Source organism: Homalodisca vitripennis, unplaced genomic scaffold (genome assembly GCF_021130785.1).
Source record: "Homalodisca vitripennis isolate AUS2020 unplaced genomic scaffold, UT_GWSS_2.1 ScUCBcl_6087;HRSCAF=13137, whole genome shotgun sequence".
Lineage (NCBI taxonomy): Eukaryota > Metazoa > Arthropoda > Insecta > Hemiptera > Cicadellidae > Homalodisca > Homalodisca vitripennis.
This window is the reverse complement of record NW_025782195.1, coordinates 12,087-36,252: the sequence shown is the minus strand read 5'-3', so window position 1 is coordinate 36,252 and position 24,166 is coordinate 12,087. Positions and strand designations below refer to the sequence as shown.

The 24,166-nt window shown below is 33.2% G+C and overlaps 2 protein-coding genes across 2 annotated transcripts; both read left to right on the top strand.

Moving 5' to 3' along the window:
* The first annotated feature begins 21,062 nt into the window (after positions 1-21,062).
* LOC124373647 (craniofacial development protein 2-like) lies at positions 21,063-22,358 on the top strand. Its single transcript, XM_046831998.1, has one exon. It carries the CDS (start codon positions 21,063-21,065, stop codon positions 22,356-22,358), a length of 1,296 nt encoding a protein of 431 aa, XP_046687954.1.
* A 78-nt stretch (positions 22,359-22,436) lies between these two features.
* LOC124373648 lies at positions 22,437-23,907 on the top strand. The gene is made up of 3 exons (XM_046831999.1): positions 22,437-22,620; positions 23,004-23,194; positions 23,668-23,907. Exons 1-3 carry the CDS (start codon positions 22,437-22,439, stop codon positions 23,905-23,907), a joined length of 615 nt encoding a protein of 204 aa, XP_046687955.1.
* The last annotated feature ends 259 nt before the right edge of the window (positions 23,908-24,166 follow it).

The following is a 24,166-nucleotide window of genomic DNA, read 5'->3' as shown; positions in this document are numbered from 1 at the left end:
TAAAAACTGCCTCTTTAAGATGTATTACCTCAATACATATTTTAATAGTATACATAGACAATCGAGTTACGTTGTTAAGATTAAAAAGAGTTCAGAAATTATGATCTACTTGTTAAGGGTTTAAAATTATGAATTGTCATGTTTTTACCTGTATTCGATTGATAAAACATATGCTGTTACTAATCACCTTCTCATTCTGTTCCATTTGATTATTACCCGCACTAGTCGATGACCTATACTTGCGGGTAGAATGAATCACAAAACGAAAACCGCCATTTAACCCAAGCTACTGGCAGTTAAAATGTTATTGCACATTGTCAGGCTCCACTTCAAATTTATTTTAATGCAGGAAATATCTAAACCAGTTTCGATAGTGATATTATTTTCAAACTGTCGTACGTGTTACTATTGTAAAAATTGTTTAACTTTAAAAGTTTATTGATTAAACTGAATACTTGTCACTGTGAAACTGTACATTTTATGTCCGACGCAGGAGGTGTTGGTAAAAATGGACAGGACTAAAAATTCTGAAGAATGCATGAAGCAGATCCTTAAGAACAAGACGGAAGAAATGTTACGCTTGGAGATTCATGCTGCTCAACGGAGATTATGCATTGTAAAGAATGACGATAGCACATAGGGGTGGTGACTTCTGAGGTCGTAGTAATAAATACTCGAATTGCAAAGTTTATTTATAAGTTCAATTTAATCAGTGTAACTTACAAGCACCACTTTTAGTTGGTAAATTAAATGTATGCCTTGCCACGTTGCTGCCAATTAGAGTACAAGAACTAAAAAATGTTTATCTGATAGGTGGGCCTAAAATATCCAATGTTCTATGGAATCATGCCTACAACCCGGCGCGTCGGCCGTCTTGGCACGAGACATTGAAGCTGTAGTCTAAGAAGGGTTATTTCTAGTCGGGTAGTTACTACAAGAGGAGTAGAAGTTATGAAAGTGGCCATCTACTCAAATAATACGTGAGATACAAGGCGCGCGAGGTCAGATCGGTCACGTAGTTGGGCTGCAACGAAGGGTTAGAATAAAATATTCATACGCCTGCCAATTAGGTAGTTACTCCGCCGATAATTTAGTTCCGGAACATTGGATAAAAAAAATAATATTTAAATTATACTGGCTGACTAGGTTGTGAAATTTACATTATATAAAATCTAACTAACTAACGGTACACATATACTGGGATTTATTCTCTGTTTAACAATGAAGTTATTCAGAAAAAATCACGTATAATTGCATCAATGCCGGTGGTGCACACCCGATCTACCAGAGACCTTCTGCTTTTTGTAAAACGCCAAGAGTTAAGGACTCAGTTGGAAAAGAGAATAAAGAAGCAGAACGTCTCCGAGGAGTATAATAATCTCAATAATCCCTGTAGTAATCCTGAAGAAGATTGAGGGTTCAATGTGGTTCTGTGTACACTCTTGTAAGCCATAAGGTAACACTAGGAAACGCGGCTTTCCGGTAGCTTAGACAGAACTACATTTCAACCTTCCCACTTTTTGACACCATCTATTTGTTCCAAATTTGTTTTCATTTTTATAAATGAACGAAAACAACCGACGAATCCACAACAATTATTGTAATATATATTATTGCATAAGAATACTTTAATGATTAAAATAGGTGTGGAAATAAACCTCACAAGTTACCCCCGTAATCATATCATTTCACTTTTACATTGAAAACTTTTGCATCGGTAATTGCATATGCTGTATTACATTTTTAGCGGTTTCACTAATTATGTATTAGATAATACTTTGATTGTAAAGTGTTTTGTCAAATTTGGTGATATTTAAGATTATTAATGAAATTCAAATGAGTTATTTAAATCCATTAGATGTTATAAATTTTAAATTATCCAGTAATTTACTCAATACTGTAAGAAATACTTGTCACAGAAAGAATTGGAACCTATGTTTATGTTATTATTGAAGCGTGTTCATTACTTTAGATATTAAAAATCCAAGTAAAGACAATCCAAGTTCAAAGAACCCTTTAATTTATTATATTTCACGTTAGGAACATAATTGTACTCGTTAAGAGCATTTCCGTTTACCTCTAATTAGATATTTATTCATTTGGGCATGGACCGGACATAACCGGGTAAAGATTAACTTTGGATTTACGGCGTGATTCGTTATCCGTATATTTTCTTTAAGACATATATAATTTGGGTTACATGTATATACAACTGAGAAATTTCAAGGAAAAAATGTAACGTAACATCAAATTATTAAATAGACAAATTAATAAATGTCCATATATATATATATATTTATTTATTTATACAAATTAATTTCTGGTAAAGAAATTGAATAAAAGTTTCATAAAGTATAATGAAGGACAAATTTTTGAATTGTCTACTCGATTGTAAATTATTTAGCAATTTAGTAAAGCTTATTTTGTAACTTCACATCAATGGTCTAAGGATGGACTATTAAGTTAAGTACAGTTCCATGAATAACACCAGCCAGAACGTATAATACAAATATCCCGTAATTTTGCATGTTATTACAGCAATACAACCAGTTCAGATGTTATTATTATTTAGTTAGTGATAATCCTACAAAAACCTTATTCGTGCTGAAACTGATGTGTGCGTTAGACTGTTGACTTGCATATAATGATTTACTAAGAATTCCCTGATAATTTTATGTTTACTTTAACGTGATAAGTGTTCCTCAACAGGATCGAAACTTTAAAAATAAAAAAAGAACAAGAACTTAAAGATATTGACATAAAGCAATGTAGTTACAAGAAACAGTGGGGCTTTAAGCGGAAGCGGTTCTGAAAAAAACTGACGGAGAGCAATTTCCTGTTTAAACGTAGTGCACCGGCAACGTAGCGCACAGGAAGAGGGAGTTTAACTCGGCCTGCGCTTGTTTGGTGAGTTATCTCGTACCTTTATACTTTAACTGAGTTTTGTAGTTTACCTTTTCTGTAAATGTCAAAGTATTTTATTGTTTTAAGGTATATTTTACTGCTCTTAAGGACCGAATACTACTAACAAGTACGGATAACAAAATCTTTCAGATCATACAAGTATGATATTACAATAACTCCATGTAAAAGTTAAGTTTAGATTGGATATGTTTAGATTTCAAATAGTAAATTTTCAGAGAAACACCACTCAGTCCAGGAGTAAACATATTATAAATAGTTTGATAAAGATTTCATTTATACTATAATAGAGAAACGCAGTGATATGAAGGATACTTAGTTTTTGACGAGTATAATAAATATATAGGCATTCAAAATATCACAATATAACAAAACGGTATTTACTCATGGAAGATGATTTTCATACGGTTGTACACCGGAACGAAATTGGATACTTTTAAAAAAAGGAGAGAGTTAAGTTATTTGACATAATATTATAGCTCAATATCCAAATAAATTGTTCCAGGTTCTGAAATGGCGTTTGGGATGTAAATATACGTATATTGTACGATTATTACAAGCTGTCTCATACTTAGGTTAAATACTAAGCCATTAATACTAAGTTTAATTTCTTAAAATACCAGTATTTATATAATTAAATTGAATATTAAACTGTATAATAGTAAAATGTAATTAAACATTACCGTATGCAAACATTGTCATTTTTAAACAAAAGTACAAACGTAATAAACTATATATATAAATAGCCTCGTTTATACACTAAATTATTCCTCATCAAGGAAACTCTGGGATTATATTTAATATTATATTACCCTCTTCGTCTTGTTGAAAAGTATCTAAAATATCTTTGGTTTCAACACAGCTCGTTAGACGAAAGATTTTCAATTGCAAATTATCTTTATTTGCAAAGCGGTTAAAATGAGGTTAGAGACCAAGACGTCATAAATTTCTTCTCACATATAATTAAAATTTTTTAAATATGCAGTTCTTTAACTGAAGTAAATTTTATAATGTTCACATTGCTGGGCACGATGGAAGAAAGATAAATGATTTATTTTGATAACTAAAAGATGCACGATAAACTTCTTCTAGAGTTCTGATAAACCTTCTTTTCTCTTTTCAAATTATTAACAGCGAGAAGAGGGTGCAAAAAAAAACGTCCGACCAAACCACAACTTGAATCTTTCAAACAAGACATATTGGTATCCATGGAAATAATTTATTGTGAATATTTTTAATTTTATTCTACTATTTCATAGTTATTTTAGTAATTGTTGCAAATTAATTATACTTTAATGTTCAAATCAAAACGGTGGTGGCCGTATCACCTAATATTTTTTCTCCAGGTTTAAAATTTTTTATTTTATTTTTAACTATATTTTTTACATAATGTAAAAATAAAACTCAAAAATACTTAGGTAAACATTTAAATGTATAATATTTTTCATTTTAAATGTATTGTTCAAAAAACATGGTTGTTTGCCAATAATTGAATTTTTAGTTTTTGCAGATTCTAATAGCCCTTGAGGGTGTTTCCTTTGTTATAAACTAATTTAAAATACGTTTTTAACTAAATAATTTAGCGGAATAAATTATTAGCTAAATTATTTCGATAAATAAATATGGACTCTGTCATATTAATGACAGAGTCCATATTTATTTATCATATAAAAAAGTTAGGTATTAAATGCAACACTTTTAGAAGTTTACGCTACCAATGGTGTTAGTCCTACCTAGTATCCCGAATTGTAATTCCAGCATTACTTTCAACAGTTGTTTAATTATCTTAAGAAGTAATGCTCGCACATTTAACACTAAATAAAACTAATACTTCGCAGCTAGAGTCGTCAGTATCTAAACACAAGATCGATGACGTCATGGCATGCCGGAAACAGTGGTTTCTAATTACACAGTAATAACGTGGCGAGTGTCACAAAACACGGTCACCAGAGTACTTGGCTTGTGGCCTACCTCAAACCTGGCAATATTCTTTCGCATTCTGATGTCACCATTTTGGAAAATCGTAAAGAAACAGATTAGTAAGTACAACTTTTTGAACAATATGATAATGTGCAAGGATTTATGAATACATGGTATATTTTGATACAGTTATAGATAAATGTGTTGTAAAATACCTAAATTATTACTTTATAGATTTTATGGTAGCATTTTATAAATTATGAGTTTTGTTTTAATTTAATTTTTTCTTAAAATGTATGGATAAAAATGTCTTTTTTGTTTTCTTTAGTTAATGAAACGATAACATTTTAGTTGTTCATCAAAATGTTTAGACGTATGAGAAATAATTTTGATATTTTAATTTCTGAATTACAGGCAAATTATGTATTTCCTGATTATTATCATCTTATCAAAAACATGGATAAGTACAAACGAAGTTGACTTTTATATAAAATACCAAATTATAATTTAATAACTCAATGTAACGAATAATTATAGAGCTGGAGGTGTGGCGGGTTTATATTAATGATTTAATCAACAATGTAGATTGTATCCAATTTGAGTTACAATCGGCAGATGCGTTATTGATATCTTTTGTTTTTTGTAAAGAAAACATTTTTATTTACTTGCTGTATGTAGGTTTGTGTTTAATGCAGCTGATATTATCAGCGATGAGTTGAGGAACCAATTTAATAAGTCAAATTGTAATTTTAAAAATATGGCAAACTTTTTACTTACTGGAGACATTAATATAAATATTGGACAATTTCTGTGCGTCTGTAGAATAGTTATAAAACTCTGATGGATATAAACGGGTTTGATAGTTTAATACGGGAGCCAACACGAATTACAGAACAGTCGGAAAGCTGCATCGATCATTTCTTATATGAGAGTGTTCAGTAAGAACAGGATTATTGTAGACGCGTCTGTGAGACATCACAGTTGCATGTGTGCGGTGCGCGGGGAGGAGGTGGCGAGCCTGTGCTGTCCTCGCCCCGCTACCGCACTGATTACGCTCGGCTCGATCAGCTGTTGGATAGCGCAGACTGGTCTCTTGTTTATAATCAGGCAGATGCGTCTTTGGCGTTTGATGAGTTTTTGGAAACTTTACAAAGTTTTTTAATACAAAGTAGAGTGGAATTACGATAGATAAATCAATATAAATTTAAAAAACCGTGGATTACTAATTTTATTTGTTAAAAAATTAAGAGAAGGAACCATATTTTTTAAACTGGTTTAAGAACCACCCAAACAATACCAAATTGAAACTTTATTACTTAAAATTTAGAAATAGACTTCATACATACATAAAAGAGCAAAAAAATCATTTTTATAAACAAAAGTTTGAAAATTGCAATAGAAATTCCAAGGGCACTTGGAAAGTTTTGAAATAAGTGACTGGTCAAACTAACCAAATCAAACAGACTATAACACTAGACATAAATCACACATTGATTTCTGATCCATTTTCTGTTGCAAACTATTTTAATGATTACTTTTTAAATATAGTGAGTAAACTAAACTTAAACGATCCTCAATTAAAACATTTTCCTCTACTGTATTATAAAAATTCCTTTGCAAAAGTATACCAATACCAAGTAAATTCAATTTTTATTGATTCAGTTCAACCACATGAGCTGGTGAGCGTTATTAAATCACTTAAAAAATAATACTTCACCAGGTCTGGATGGAATTAGTTCCTTCACGATTAAGAGGATCTATACCAAAATCATGGATGTCTTGTTGTACATAATTAATTTGAGTTTCAACAGTGGAGTCTTTCCAACGCATTTAAAAAATGCAGTAGTAATACCAATATCTAAAAAAGGTTCTGATTTGAACAGCAGTAATTATCGTCCTATATCTTTGCTTTCATGCTTCTCAAAAATCTTTGAAAAACTAACGAAACAAAAATTGTTGACATTTTTTGAAATGACAAATTTTTTTAGTAATAATCAGTTTGGATTTAGATCTGGTATGAATACAGAGAATGCACTGTTGCATTTCATGACAGATGTGAATGATGGTTTGAATGAGGGTAAATGTAGCCTATTATTAGTCTTTTCCTCGATATAACGAAAGCTTTTGACACAGTGAATCATACAATTTTATTGGATAAATTACATCAATGTGGAGTGCGTGGAATTGCATACAAATGATTTCAGAGTTACTTGGAAGATAGGAAGCAATGTGTAAAAGTTAATTCTGTATTAAGTGACTCTGGAATAATAAAGCAAGGTGTACCCCAAGGATCTGATCTGGGGAGCAATATTATTAATTGTCTACATAAATGACTTATACAATGGTAGTTTACAAGGAAAAATAACTTCTTTTGCTGACGATACAGCTCTCTGCTATTCAGAATCTAGTTGAAAACAGTATAAGGTCCAGTATGGAAAATGATTTGGAAGCACTTCAGTGGTGGTTTACTATGAATCACATGCTGCTGAGTGTAGAAGAAACTAAATATATAAATTTCAGCCTCAAAAAAGATATTTACTTCGAAAATCAAGTTTATTACAAATGTGCTAAGTGTCTAGGTGTTTCAAACTGTATGTATTGGGAATAGTTGTGCTGTAGTTGATAGAGTATTGGATGTATTGGAAATTTTTGTTGATAGCGAGGTTAATTGGAAAATTCATATAAATCATTTGAAAAAATAATATTTTAAGGTATTTTTATTTTCTTGGGAAGTTATGTAATGAAAGCGTTATGCGTATGCTATATTTTTCATTGATTCAGAGCAGAATTGATTATGGAATTATTTTTTTGAGGCAGTGCATATGATACTTATATGAATGCAATATATCTTCAACAAAAACATGCAGTTAGGTTAATATTAAATAAAGAAAAGTCCATTCACGTCCCCTTTTTTTGGAGTTGAAAATGTTACCATTGAAATTTATTTTTGTATAAAAAGGTCTAAAGATGTTCTTTTGTAAGATTGGTAACATGCACACACAAAACATATAGAAATATAAGCAAAAATTAAGATCCGGGAATCAATTTGCAGTTCCAAAACCAAATTCTACATTTTTTAGAAAAACATTAAATTTTATAGCACCACGAGTTTTTAACAAATTACCAAACAATATTAAAGAATAATTGAATATTGACACATTTTTGAAAAGACTTCGAGAGTGGCTGCTAACTTTGGAACACATTGACTTTCTAATTCAAATTCAAAAGTAACATTTATGATTGTTTACCATAAATATTTTCCATCTTTTTGCATAGAAGCTCTTTTACATGCAGTAAATTAAAAAAAATATTTTTCTCTTCGACATATTTTTCTATTATTTTTGTTTCAATAATTTCTCATGCAACAAAGAAAAGAAGCACTGATAGTAGGAAGAAAATTGGCCGAAAAAAGATTAAATAAAATATTCATTCTTTCACAATCTGGACGCTGTAAAAGAAGGGGTCTTTTTTCGTTTAAGGGCCAGCACAAAAGACCCTAGCTTGCCTATTCAAAACTCAGATCACGCGATGCTTGCCCGCTGCGTAGCGCTTTGCGCTGCTTGCTCTTTTAGAAAAAAAAAAAAAATAACTCGAGCTTGCAAAGTCCAAGCCCAGATCAACTCACCATGCTTACACACATAAAACTCAGACAGAACTGACGCAGGTTTCATTACAGGCAAAAGATAAGCGGCGCGCGTTTATTACTGATAAGATAGACGAGTTTATACTAGAAGTAGTACCTGGACTACTGCCCTACGAACTAATACCACTAAAAAGACGATTAAATGCACTGTCAGTCAGGTATAGTATGTTTGTAAGGTCTGGCCCTTAAACGAAAAAGACCCAAAAGAAGTATAATGTTTAATATTTGGAACCTTCGAACAGGCCACGTGCCTAGGAGGCCCTAAATTTTCTCTTCTGATATTTATATAATTCAGTATATTTACAAGTTTTTTTATAACAATGTTATATGTAAGGAGACTGAAAAAGTTATATTAAGTAATTTTTTAAGTTACGTTATGTTATTTTTTTAAATCTAAAAACATGTTTCATTCAGTGCATATAGTCAGTCTTGGCAAGTATAATTATATTGTTTATGATTTTTAATCATGTAAGTTCTTCATATATTTTATGTATGTTTTGTGGCAGAAACAGAAAATAAATACATTTATTTATTTATTATTTATTTTAGTAAGTAATCGCAAGGACGATAATGTAATATCATTACATTACACTCAAAATGGTGGAATCGTAAATTTCAGTTAGTCTTGTTTTGTTACTTAATAGTGCTGGATTGCTTATAAAAATGCAAAAGAATTGTGTTTAAAAACATTTGTATACCATTACAAATGTCGGGAGGTAATAAGCAACTCAAACTAGGTTATTATTGTTAAAAATATTTGTTTCAGAAATCGTCGGTCGTTAAAAAAGATTCTTGATTTTTATAAACATATTTCTAATGTTCTAATACTAACAGTAAAAATGAAGATTTTATAAAAAACTATGCTCATACCATGCAGTATTGGGAACAGTGGTAAAGAACAGGTGGTTCCAATGCGTGGGAAGTGACGCATCCTTCTTCCTTTTCTGACTGGAAAACATGTTCAAATAACATCGAAATAAGCGAAAAATTATTATTAAGGTACGAGATTCCCTTCAGTGAATACTTTTGTAATATCCTATAATAAACTATTACCTATACTAGACATTATTGTATAGAGAAATCGTCTTCATATATGAAATATACAGCCATTGGAAATCTTAATATGGCAGTTTTACCCTATCTTATTTTGTGCTGTTTACTTAAAACACGGAGACACTGCTTGAGTTGATGTCAGATATATGTCAAGCATAACCTTTCCCCTAATCGGTTGGAAAATCTTTATATTGTTTTGTACATGTTTAACACACGGTACAGGCAGGATGGTTTGACGTGCTTTTACTTCATTTTAACGTTTTTTTCTCTTTCTTTCCGGATGAAGCACTTATCGGATTTGATGATATGTTACTAAATAGCCTTTAAAAGGTCATATTTTAGGGCACTGCGTACCATGAAAAGTGGAAAGAACTGTTATTGCTAATGTATCCAGGAAAGCACTACTGACTTAATAAAAGAATTAGACTTACAAAATTAACCTATCCAGTTCAAATCGAGTCAAAATACTGCTTACCAAATTAAATCAATATTAAAATAAAGATGTCTTATTTTGCCAGACGAAGTTAGGACTAAGAAACCCTCTCTAACACTTAACCTGGGGACCAACAGCTTAAACTAATTTCCAAACCACCACACCCAAAAATAAGTATAAAAAAAGTGGAAAGTATTTCGGCTTCGCTGTTCAAAGCTAGCTTCTATTCAAAAATATTTGAAACATAATCGTGATGTGATGACTGTATAATAGTTTTATCATAATAGCCATGTAATCCTAAAATGCAAGAAAAATGCCAAAGAGTTAAATGTTGAATTATACGTAAAGTCACTGATAGCAAATATTCTTCGGTAAGATAACGAGCTACTGATGCTGTGCTGCCAATAAAAGATTTTAAATTGTGGTAAGCCTTTTCAGATAATGAGCCGGGGCTCAGTTTGGACTTTTTTTGTCTTTTACCTTTCCCACCTCGGCCACTTTTGTCAGTCGGTGGGGGAGTCACTCCGTCAAAGTATTGATTATTTTATGCCTGGTTGGACTGATTGGTCGAGGTCAAGTGGTTGACCTTGACTGATTACCAACCAGCTGATTACCGGCAGTGGCTACTGATCGGAGCGGTCGGACACGTTCGGCAGAGGCGACGTGTATCTCGTAGTGTCGACTGGTCTTCCTAATGCCCATGGCTGGCTAACTCTACTACTTTCGGCAGGCAATTGTCTTTTTCACTCTCTTTACTTAATTAGTTGGCGGTTTTTCTCTCCCACCCAGACACATATTTTCGTAGTTTAGTTATAAGTAGTTTATATATTGTGTTCCTTGTGTACGTTTTCGTGTCGCTAAGTGTTCTGTCCTGTCTTTCGTACGTTCTAAATTTGTAAATTTATTAACTATGCCAGTTCAGTTTATTATATTTTTGCACTAGTGCTTTCTATTAGATCCGTTCGGCGAACGGAAATTATTTACTTAGTAATCACTTTGTCTTTATTTAGTGTAAGCGAGACGGTACAGACTTTGCAAATTTTGTTACCTCGTGTTTTTTGTTGCGTGCAAAATTGGGTGGCAACATTCATGATTTCCATTTAATGGTTTAATTAATTATTTTCCTTATAGTAGCGTGAACGGATTATAATTTAATTATTGTTATTTGGGAAATAATGTACTGTTATTATTTGTAAATTACATAATTATTATTAGGCCTACCTTACAATGAATATTATAGAATGATTAAAATACAGTGAATTATTTTTACAGTAAATGTTACCAAGCTGAATAATTTAGTATGGCTGTTCTAGCCTATAAATAAATGTCTAAATATTTGAAAATTTGTTTTTTTTGTAATATTTAATATTGTCACCAAGTAGTGTATCTTATAATACTTGGTGTCTTGAGTTATTTCGGGAAACAGTTTTTCAATACTTAAAAGGTACTGTTAGTTACAGTTTGTTATTTTTTAATTGTTAAATGTAAATATTTTATATTTACTTTGTGGCAAACATAATTATATAACATAAACATAAACTCTTCTGAATATCTACTGGTTATGTTGGCATTCAATTGGGTTCCCGTGAGTGCCGTCAACGGGACTTGTGCGGCGAATCTACCCAAACAGCACTGGAACCAAAATTGAATGCCCGCGCCCTGCCAGCGCTACTGTACCGGCATCCAACTGGAGTGTCTGTAATCATTCGTCTTGATCAAGGTTGGATCCAAAATGTTTTTTCCTTCTTCTTATACTGAACTTGAGAGGATTGGGTTGTATGGAGCGCTGCCAGATATTATATCTGGAGGAGGGCCAGTATATTAGCTAGTATTTATTTAGTTACATGACCTGAAGGGGAGGATTTCATCTTTAATTCGGATTCGTGGAGGCAACTAAGCCCCCGCCTCCTTCGAAAATTGGCTTTAAATATATATATTTTTTTAATTTTCGGATACAAACTTGAAACTAAATTACTTTTTAAAAATAGTGGGCCTAGAAATTCTACAACCTTTTCCCTCCCCTCAGTTCATAATACTTACCAGTTAAAAATTTACTACTGCCGTACCTGAAATCATGTTATTTATATACCAAATTTCTATTTATCATGTTATTTATATTATATTATTTATTTATTATGTTATTGTTTCTATTTATTATGTTATTGTCAATATTGGAATTCTGTTTATTTTTGTTATTTAGTTTTTAAGTTACGCGGTGCACCGTGGTGCTGCAGTTAATTGTATTTTGCATGAAAATATTTGCCACCTAATTATATCATGCACTGGAAATTTTGTCTCTCTTTGTCTCTCTTCCCCACTAGTGGCATGTGATTGTTTTTTTTTATGCTTTGCTCCGAGTTTGGGAGGGGCGCGCTTCCGAGACCTCCTGTTGCGATTGAGGAGACTTCCGGTGAAGTTTATTTTCACCGGAAACAATAACTACAACTAACTAACTCGGGACAATAATTTACAGTAAAAATGTATCAAATATAACAATGAAGAGGCTACAGGCACCAGATATCACCCAAAGTAGTCAAATAGTATCCACAACAAGAGTGTATTTACCTTGAAAGAATTATCTAAGGATGAAAAGTATAATTGTCTTTTTGGAAAATGCATTTGACTACAAAGATTATGTGTGAAAGAATTCCATTATATTACTAAGATTCTTACATGCACAAATATGTAAGTATCTTAGACAAATTAGAAACATAGGCCCCTACTTATTCGTTGAACAGAACAGAAAATCTAACTCTCAAATCTTCAACTTCACTACTTCTACCTTCTACAAATAAATCTAATTATAGCATAAAACATTCTAACTGTGTTTTTGTACAACATTATCCTTTGATGTGTGTGTGTGTGTGTGTGTGTGTGTGTGTGTGTTTTACATTGTTACATGTTCTTAAAGTAAAATGAAACAGCACTATTGCTAATCCAGTACAACTATTCGAATTTAAAGTGTAGATTTATTTAAATGTACGGTCCTAATATTAGAAAAAGTTAATAAAGACGCCAGCTCCATCTAGAGACAAATGCAAAGGTCTATGTAACTAGCTAAGGGACTCTCTCTCTCTCTCTCTCTCTCTCTCTCTCTCTCTCTCTCTCTTTCCCCTCTATCTCTCATTTATCATTTATTAGATATTTCCTAAAACCATTAGGATTTTATGTTGTGAGGTATTTAAATTTTGTTGTATTATTTCTGTTTTCTGTTATAGTCTATCTGATTATACCATAAAATTTTCAATTTACTGTAAAAAATTCTACAGAAAATGAGAGTACACCTATTTTTACTATTTTCATTCAAAATTACAGGGTAGGTGTACATTAATTACGAGCCTTCTCAAAATCGATTCGTTGTCAATGCGTGCTTCGGAATTCTTTATTCAAAAGCCCTAGAGGCTCTAAACTTGATAAACAGGTTCTTCTTTGACCTCCAGTTTATTTTCTTATCCATACTATAATTCTTTTGTCGTGTTCTAAAGGATCATTTCTTATTCCGTTTTATCGGTTTCATAAGAACTGAAATATAAGCATATTCTTGGGACATATTTTGTTCTATATCACTGTCTGAAATACATTAAAGGATGGATTATACGGTAAATCATTGGCTTCAATTGGGAGTTGAATACCAATACTAATTATTGTATGTTTCGCCTATTATATGATGTGTGAATGCATTTCACAGTTTTGTTTTAAGATTTACCTGTGTCGGTGATGTGTTTAGATGGATACTGTAACAATTCATCTCTTATAGTAAAGAATTAAGTTAAAGAATAATAATAAGCTGAGTTTTAAATTCTTACAACAGTTTACTGTTACATAATATGAAGAAAGAGAAATAGGACGTTAAATCATTCTAAATCTGTCAGTATGTTGTATAAAGTTCTACAAAAGTCAAACAAGTTGTATGTGAGTCTAACAAACCGTGACAGCTACAAGAGACGCCGCAACTTTCTGGCACAGGAATGGTGGAGAAAGAGTTAGAGACTATTAAAATGCAAATCTTCAGCTTACTGTACTGCTTTTATCATTGTATTCTGTATTTCATGTTACATTTTCCACTCTAAACAATGTTTATAAAGCAGTTGTAGCTGTTTGGTTCGTTTACTGCTTTCCAAGACTAGTCACCTTCTTATTGGGTGAAATTATTAATTTATTTTAAAGCATCGTTTGTGTTATTATTAATGTTTAGCAATGGGGCAATGATAATAATATAGGCAGTTTACATTTTTTATTGGCTATAATAATATTTTAAGTTCATAGGAAAACACAGTTACAAATGATTAAAACTTTTCTATGAAACTTCATATCTACATAGATGATACTTCAATTCATCCGTGCAATCCAGCTTAATGTCATTAAAGCCTATGACTCAGTAGGCTGAGACTTTATAATATTATAATCAGTGTAATAGTGTTATTGACAAAGACGAGAAAAAAACTTAAGTGTACTGAGTGTTCACTTGTTTTTCATTTAAGCTGTTTACAAAGTGGTAAGGAATTTCTAATTACTGACGAAGACTATGAGTATATATTGAATACCAATTCTGGATGGAAATGTGTTTCGTGCAATTTAAAAAAAAACAGTTGAAAGATGGTGATACTCCTATCAGATCTGTAGGTGTTAAATCTGTAAGTACTAATATTCCAAGCAAAAGTGTTAAAGGCGGTTCAGAAACTGATTCGGACACAAGCTCTACAGGGACTAATAAGAAATTATGTTGCCAGAATTGTAACAAAGGTTTTTCACACAATGCGTATAAATGTGTGTGTGTTTAAATGTAGTTTATCGTTTCATTTGAAATGCGTAACTGAATTTAAATCAAGGGAAGAATATAGTAAAGTTAAAGCAACCTGGCAATGTCAGCCGTGTGCTCAGGATATCCCAGGAATGCAGGAACCGATATCTACTGATAAGCTATTTTCAGCTGCGGGGCAGGCCTTATCTGGTGATATCGTTTCATTGTCATTAATTATGAATGAGATAGTTTCATTTAGAAACGAGGGCAAAAAAAAAACAAACGCTGATTTTAAGGATTCTATGGAAAAAATATGCGGATTGGATTGTTGAAAATGGTCGAAAAAATTGATGATGCGGTTAAATCTCAAGAAAATTGTATCGGATTTGACTTTTAAAATGGACATTCTTGAACAGGCTTCAAAGGAAAATACCGTTGAAATTCAGGGTATAGCCTACCTTTTGTGGAAAAAGAAAATGTGATGGAAATGGTTTGAAAAGGTGTCTATGGCTATCAGTTTCCCCTTTGATCAAAATATGGTTGACAAATGTTATCGAATAAGAACGAGATTTGGAGCATCTGAAAACCCAGGAAGTATAGTAGTTCGCTTTGTGCGAAATATTGATATGCAAATGTTTATACAAAAAAAGAAGAGATAAGAGAAACTTGAACACCAGGGACATTGGCTTTCTACTGGAAATTCTTCTGTGATTTATATCAACCACAGTCTGACGCCGGCTAAGAGGAGGTTGCTGCGAGCTGCGCGGCTGTGTCGCAGTGAGAAACAGTATACTTTCGTATGGGTCTTACTTACGCATCTTCCTACGTAAAAATCAAAGAGATCCGGCAATTGAGGTGAAGCGAGAAGAGGACCTTGAAAAGTTGAAATGATGGTGTTTGTCTTGCAGTTCAGTTTTGTGTTTTGTTTATCTTCGGTATGATAGGTTTATCAGTTGTTTCTTAGTTTTAATTTCATGTTGTAAGTATGGTGTCTTTTTGACAATATTATGTGCTAAAATATTGATGTCTTTTCTTCCACATAATAATATATGGCGAGTGATTGTGGATTATTACTGCATAATAGGGAAAAGATTTATAGTTTAAAATCTAAATTTTGTAATAAGAATAAAGGTTTTTTGAAAGTAGCTCATGTCAACGTTGAAAACCTAAGAGCGCACAAAGAGTCCTTTTTTAGTTTATTTGAGGATAATATTTTTGATATAGTTGTGGTTACGGAAACATTCCTGAAACCCATTTTGGCTTCTAGTCCTTTTAATATTGATGGTTTTAACTTCATAATACATGACAGAGAGGGTAAGGAGGGTGGAGGAATTGGAATATATATTAAGAAATGTTTTAATTACAAAGTATTAGTTTCATCACAATCCTTGTACTGTAAGAAACCTGAATTTATTATTTTAGAAGTAGCTTTGGGATGGAAGTTATTGTTGTGTGCCTTTTACAGACCACCGAAAGCAGGTTATATATCGGACTGTTTTGACATAATTGGGGATTTATTGCCTACTTATTCAGATGTATTACTTATAGGAGATTTTAATATAGACTTAAGTTCAGACAGAGTTTTTCCAGATAAAACGCAATTTATTAATTTAGTTGAGAGTTTTTAATTTTACTATTCTACCATTACAACCAACATACCATTTACCTACATCTGATACCTTATTGGACTTATTGATTTGTAATGACGTGAACAAAGTAAATGTGTATGGACAAATATCTATAGCTGGTATATCTTATCATGATTTAATATACATAGAGCTATGTCTTAGAGTTAAAAATAGTACTAATAGGGTCATGAAAGTTATTAGACATTTCAAAAATGCAGATTTAAATAGATTAAGGCAAGAATGTCAAACTTTATCGTGGGATGATGTTTATTCAGTAGACAATATAAATACAAAGGTAGATATATTTGTTAATAAATTAAATAATTTATTTAATAAATATGTACCAGAAAGAAAATATCTCAACAAAAAGGACTCCCTGTCCTTGGATAATTACACAAGTAAAATCAATGATGAAAGACAGGGATAAGTTTTACAGTCAATATATAAGGACGAAAGATCCTATAACTTGGGAAAATTACAGAGTCTTAAGAAATCAAGTAAAACGTATATTAAGAGACTCGAGAAACGTCATTTTGACTCTTTATTGAAACCAGATAAGCATTGTAAAGATATTTGGAATGTAATTAATAGTCAAGGAGTTGGTAAAAATGCTAATGTTATGTCAGATGTAGTTGTACAACTGAATGAGTTGAATAGTTATTTCTGTGGTGTTAGCCATAGTATAAATGAAGAGTTGATTGATTATTATAAAAGTCAAAGAGGTGTCTTTAGTGGTATTGATGATATATTTATTTCTTCTGTAATACGTAGAGAAGAAATTCCTAAAATGATGTTAGATATATCGTCTAATGCTGTTGGTAATGATGAAATACATATTAGATTTTTAAAATTGGTTTGTGAAGAAATCAGTGATGTGTTGTGTCATATTTTTAACTATTCTTTATATAATTCTGTTTATCCATGTCAGTGGAAAAGAGCTCTTATTATTCCATTAGCAAAGATAAAAACTCCTTCAGAATGTAAAGACTATAGGCCTATAAACATATTAAGTGTATTAGGTAAGATATTAGATAAAATAGTTCATAACTAAATTTGTAATTATGTTACTAGGAATAGTATTTTAGATAAATATCAGTCTGGTTATCGATCCTTTTACAGTACACAAACCGCACTGGTTAAAATAACAGACGATATCAGACATGCTATTGATAACAGAGAGATAACATTATTAATGCTTCTTGATTTTAGTCGTGCCTTTGACTCTGTGAATCATAATTTATTATTGTCTGTTCTGGAGTCTTACAATTTTTAGTTCCGTTGTGATTGATTGGTTTCGAGATTACTTGACCAATATATTTCAGCGGATCAAAACAAATAATGGAAATTTATCAGAATGGAAGAATAACTCTGTAGGTGTTCCACAGGGATCCACACTTTCTGCTTTGCTTTTTTCATTATACATTAATAAGATTGGTAGTTCTGTTATATTTTGTAAATATATGATGTATGCAGATGATATTCAGTTATATTTAAACAGTAGGCCTAATATTCAAAGTGTAAATGATGCTGTTAAACTGTATGAATGCGGATTTGGGTACATTACATACATGGTGTAAAGATAATGGATTACAGCTTAATATAAAAAAGTGTAAGCCGGTATTGTTTGGATCCTCAAGGCTGCTACCTCACATTGATGTTAACAGTTTGACACCTTTGATGATAAACAATGTACATTTAAATTTAGAGAGCTCAATTGTCAATTTAGGTTTAAGAATGTCTAATGATTTATCATGGCGTATACAAGTAAATTATATCGTTCGGAGGGTATTCCAGTGTTTGTATACATTTAGAAAATTGAGCTTTAATCCTCCAATTTATATTAAGAAGCTTCTAGTAGCAACACTAATATTACCTATTTTTGATTATGCAAATATAGCTTATTGTGACATAAATAATGAGTTAACTGATAAGTTACAAAAAGCGCAAAATGCGTGCATAAGATATATCTATAATTTAAGGTGGGATTAACATGTAACACCATATTATAAAGACCTTGGTTTATTGAAAATTAAGGAGCGGATGGAATTGAATATAATGAAATTGGCAGTCAAAGTACTTAAAAATAAACAACCAGTGTATTTGTTTGAAAGATACAAAAGAATGACTGATGTACATGTTGGAAATACTCGTTTTTCAGGAATAACTTTACAAATTCCGATTCATAGAACTGTTATCTACAGTAAGTCCTTCTTAGTGACATCTATTAGATTATTGAATTTACTAGAAAAGAGAACTGCGGGAAAGTGATAGGGAAAGCAATGCAGCTTTGTTAAGAAAATTCAAAATGAAACTTTTAGAAAGATATGAATTATAAGTTTATAGTACATCAATACTGTGTAAATTATTCTTTCTTGTGTAAGATTAATTTTGCCTATACGTATAGGAATTTAGAATTGAAACCATACAAAAAAAGCAAAAAAAAAGAATGTTGGTATTGAATAAACATATAAAGTAAATAGTAAAATATAGAACTGTACTGTAAGTAGGGTATATCTAAGTGATAAGATTATATATATATATATATATATATATATATATATAGGATATATAATTTAAGTAACAATATTGTTGTAGATAAAAAAAAACAGTTAGTTTTATTACACATAATAAAATAGAATAAGGTAATAGATATAAAGAAATGTAATTTGTAAAATCAGGCTACTGCTCAAACATTGTATTACATATGAATATTTGTTGCCTGTCATGGTGGTGGAGTGGACCATTGGTCTAAACCGTGGCAGGATATATAAAGAAAGTATCACAGTATCAAAGTATCTCTCTCTCTCTCTCTCTCTCTCTCTCTCTCTCTCTCTCTGACTTTGCTTGGTATGAAGTACGCCATTCACTGAATTTTTTAATTATTATCATAACATTAACAGCTAATAGTGTGTACATTAAAAACAGGAAATGTTTCAAGGTAAAATCATCACATTAGGGAAAGCGCAAATTAAATTTGAATAAAAATTAAAATCATTACACGGAAATTAGGTGCACGAGGCTTTATCGTATATTTAACCTATTTAACCGTATATTCACGGGTATAAAACTTGTCTGGCTGGCAGCGAAGGGGCCTGGAATAATGCATCACTCTTGCGTTCGTTTGGTCTTATATTTGTCAGAAAGATATTTAGAGAACGACATGAGCTGTAGATGAGACATTTGTCATAATTTGCAGGCAACATAGAGTTGGAGGTGGTGTATGTCCCTCCAAGGGGCGTCCAAACAAACGTTAATTTTAATTTACATGTGTTAGAACACAGAAGCAGCTAGCCAGGGGCAGAATATTATCTCGGGATTATTAGGTTGAGAAAATAATACTTTTTCAGCTCTACAATGATATCTGATTCCACTGAATCTTTGCAATCGTTTATAGGTGAAACCTTTATATGGAAACGTTATTGAAGCATCTTATCATGCTGTGGTTCGGCTGAGAGTTTTTCTATCTAGATCCCTCCTTGATTTCAACCAACTACCATTTAAGTTCAAACTGCTGCAGTTTAGTATTAAAGTATGTTTCACCATAACAATAAAAAAGCGCAAGCCCCGTCTTTGAAAGTGACAGAAGTAGATTTTAAGGATTCCTTACTGCCAATTGTGGCCTGTTCGTTCCTAAGCTCTACTAACTGTATAGTAATTCCAACCTGAGAGGTGAAAAACATTATCAGGAGGTTTTATGAAAATCTAGGTGAAAATACTTTTATCTTCTAACTTCTACTTTTATCTAGTAAACAAATCAAAAAGTTATCACACTCGTAGTAGGAATATTTTTACCATAGTGAAACATGGATAATTTCACCTAGCATGACTTGAGAACAAGTAGCTTAAAATTACGGAATAATATTTATCTTACATGAATATACTATACATTATACAGATTCACGATATTAATACCACAAACTCACGAAGATGCTAAACTTGTCTAACCTCACATCAACGAGTCATTCTATAAGCGCAAATGTTTGAGCAAAGGTTCGTAATAACAAGTAATAAGGAACATATTTTACTCGTAAAAATCCGTATGTTTCTGATGAAATTCGGTTAACTTGCATTTTCGATGTTTAGTTTATCTATTCCCACCAGAAAGCGACTTGCTTTATAACGTTTCTTTATGGCAGTGGTGGCCCAGGGGGAGCCTCACCTACTGGGCGGGTGGCAGGTGGCTGATAGCGATACGTCCATCAGATATGGTGGACAGCTGCGAATAAGGCACTATGCCAAATAAGCAGTCCCGGACCGAGGCGGCAGCATTAACAGGGCGTGGTGGGGTGACCTGTGGCGAGGTCACAACTATCAAATACCACAGAGCCCAGTGACGATGCTGTGACATGGCGAGCAAGTGCCGCCATTAAATAAGCACTGCTCCGTACTGCATTGTACGGATAGGGGTTGGTTCCTCAAAGGCTAGGAGAAGGAGGCTCTGATTTAAAACCATGGTTAGACCAGGATCTGTAAGCTGTGGCAAAAGCAACTGGTCTAGGAGAAGAAGACTCCAAAATCAAACTCCTGGTCCTCCAGGTTGGGGGTTGAGCATTGGGCTGACAACCCAATCTCATAAAAAAACGCCAAGTTACGAATAATGAATCAGAAGATGCCGGACGGATTTCACGGAGTCGACCAAGGCGAGTTAATAAGGTTATGAGAAGGGATACGGATATATATTTTGGGTCATGGAATGTGCAGACACTGCTTAAAGCAGGTAAAATGGAGGAGGTGGCACAAGAGCTAGAAAAGTATAAGACCAGCATTGGAGCGGTGCAAGAAGTAACGTGGAAAGATAGTGGAACGATCAAGAAAAGAAATTATGATTTTCACTTTAGTGGATCCAATAATGTAAGAGGACATAAAGATGTTGGGTTTTTTGTGCTGCGAAGAATTAGGAAAGCGGTATTAAGTTTCGAACCAATTAGTGAGAGGATTTGTAAATTGAGGATCAAAGGAAAGTTTTGCAATATTTCGTTTGTAAATGTGTATGCCCCCACAGAGGATAATGAAGAAGGTATTGTGGATGATTTCTACACAGAACTTGAGAGAGTTTGTGATAAAATACCTAGGCATGATATGAAAGTAGTTTTAGGTGATTTCAATGCAAAAATAGGAAAAGAGGAGCAGAACAACATGGTAGCAGGAAAGTGTGGTCTGCATGAAGAAACTAGCTTGAATGGAGAAAGAGTATGCATGTTTGCTGAAGCTCAGAGGCTGATTGTAAGTAGTACTTGCTTTCCTCACAAAAAGATTCATCTGGGGACATGGAAAATGCCTGGGAGGGATAGCTGCAATCAGATTGACCATGTTTTAACTTCAAAGAGATGGGCTACTTCTATAATGGATATAAAAACATGCAGAGGAGCTAATTGTGATAGTGATCACTATTTGGTGAGAGGAGTTCTTAGACATCGTATAGCGAATACTGTCAAATCAAGGAAGACAAGAGTAGAAAATTGGGACGTGGAAAAATTGGCGGATGTAAATGTGAGGCAACAATTTCAGGAAGAACTGGGTGATAGACTAACAGGACTTACGACTGATTTATCAATTGAAGAGCATTGGAATTACCTGCGAGAAGCAATGAAGGGCACAGCTGAACTGGTACTAGGTAAAAGGAAATTTGAAAGAAATGAGGACTGGTTTGACGAAGAATGCAGAAATGCATTGGACTCTAAGAATCAGGCTAAGAAAAAGCTTTTGCAAGGTGGAACCAGAGCAAACATGGAGAATTACAGAAGAGAAAGAACATTAGCAAACAGACTTATGAGAAGGAAAAAAAGAGAAGCAGCAAACAGTAAAATAGAAAAATTAGAGAGAAACTACCAGCAGAAAGAATGCAGGAAATTTTACAAGAATATGAGAAATATTACGGATGCATACCAGGCAAAATCACAAGTACATCTTGATGAAGAAGGAAAACGTGATAACAGAGATGGAGGAAATCAAGACAAGATGGAAAGAATATTTCGAAGACTTACTCAAAGAACAGGACATTCTGCTACCAGAAATTGATCTTGAGATACCACAGCAGGTTGATAACTTTGTACAACCCCCCCCCATGAGAGAGAGGTAGAAGAAATAATAAGGAAGATGAGAAACAATAAGTCCCCAGGAAGCGACACTATAACAGCAGAGATGCTGAAGTATGGCGGAGAAGAGCTGTTGAAGGTTATCCACGAACTTATATCGAATGTGTGGGAACAAGAAAGAATGCCAGAAGAGTGGAAGAAAGGACTGATCATACTTATATACAAGAAGGGGGACAGGAGAGATTGTAGAAACTATAGGGGAATTACGCTTCTCAATGTTACATATAAAGTATTTTCCATACTTATACATAGCAGGCTAGTAGACTATAGAGAACATTGTATAAGAGATTACCAATGTGGTTTCAGGGGTGGACGATCAACAATGGACAACATTTTTATGGTAAGACAATTGTTTGAAAAATGTGCTGAATTTGGAACGGACCTGCATTGTGTTTTTGTGGACTTCAGGCAAGCTTTTGACAAGGTGAATAGACAGAGGATGGAAGTTTGTCTTAAACACTTAGGAGTACCACAGAAAATCATAAAGCTCGTAATGCTAACACTGGAAGGATCCATAGTCATGGTTAGAGTCAATAATGAGTTGACGGAACCATTTGACGTAAAACAGGTGTCAGGCAGGGCGATTCCTTATCAGCATTAATCTTCATTCTGGTTCTGGAAGCGGCATTGAGAAAGGTGGATTGTGTAGGTGATATCACATATAGAATGAGTCAGTTATCAGCATATGCTGATGATATTGTTGTAGCTGCAAGAAGTCAGAGAGCTATGTTGGAGAAGCTGGAAGATATTGAAAGAGCGGTGAGCAAAGTTGGATTGACTATTAACTGGGAAAAAAACTAAGTACCTGAAAATGACAAGAATGGGACAAAGAGGAGTGGATCTGGAGGTAAATGGCAATGAGGTAGAAAACGTAGTAGGTTTTAAATACCTTGGATCAACTCTAACTGCAAACAACAGCGTGACTGAAGAAATTAACACAAGGATAGCCGCGGGAGGCCGATGTTACTTTGCATTTAAGGAACTTTTCAGCTCCAACATTCTTCATAAAGAGGCCAAACTGAGATTATAAAACTGTAATCAGGCCTGTTGTAGTTTATGGTTGCGAAGCGTGGACACTCACCAAACAGGACATAAATAGATTGAGAATATTTGAAAGAAAGATTTTAAGAAGAATTTACGGTCCTGAATTAAGACAAGGAACATGGAGGAGGCGAAAAAATCAGGACCTACTTGATTTTTTGAGCGGTGAGGATATTGTACGCTTCATTAAGGCCCAAAGAATTAGGTGGCTCGGACATCTGACGAGAATGAACGACAACAGAGTCGTGAAGAAGGTTGCTGAGTGGACTCCTGCTAATACAAGGCCCAAGGGAAGACCTCGGATGAGATGGAGAGACGATGTGGTTGCTGACCTAAGAAAGATTGGAGCAAGAAATTGGAGAGAGGTCGTCGAGGACAGACCCCAATGGAGACTACTGATTCACCAGGCCAAGACCCATGGAGGGTTGTAGCGCCGAGGGAGTAAGAGTAAGTATGGCAGTGGTGGATTTTATGACGTGTTTTAATACTGAAAACAAGTAATTCCACATAAACTGCTATACATTTACTAGGTTTTCTGATCCATATATAAATGTACGTTTCTACTTGGAATTATGGTATACAAATTTTGAAATTTAAATAAGATACTGATAACAGATAATTTGTACCGATCATATTGACGTGGGACTGACTGTTCAGCCAAAGAGGAGAATCCAGTTTGATATATATATA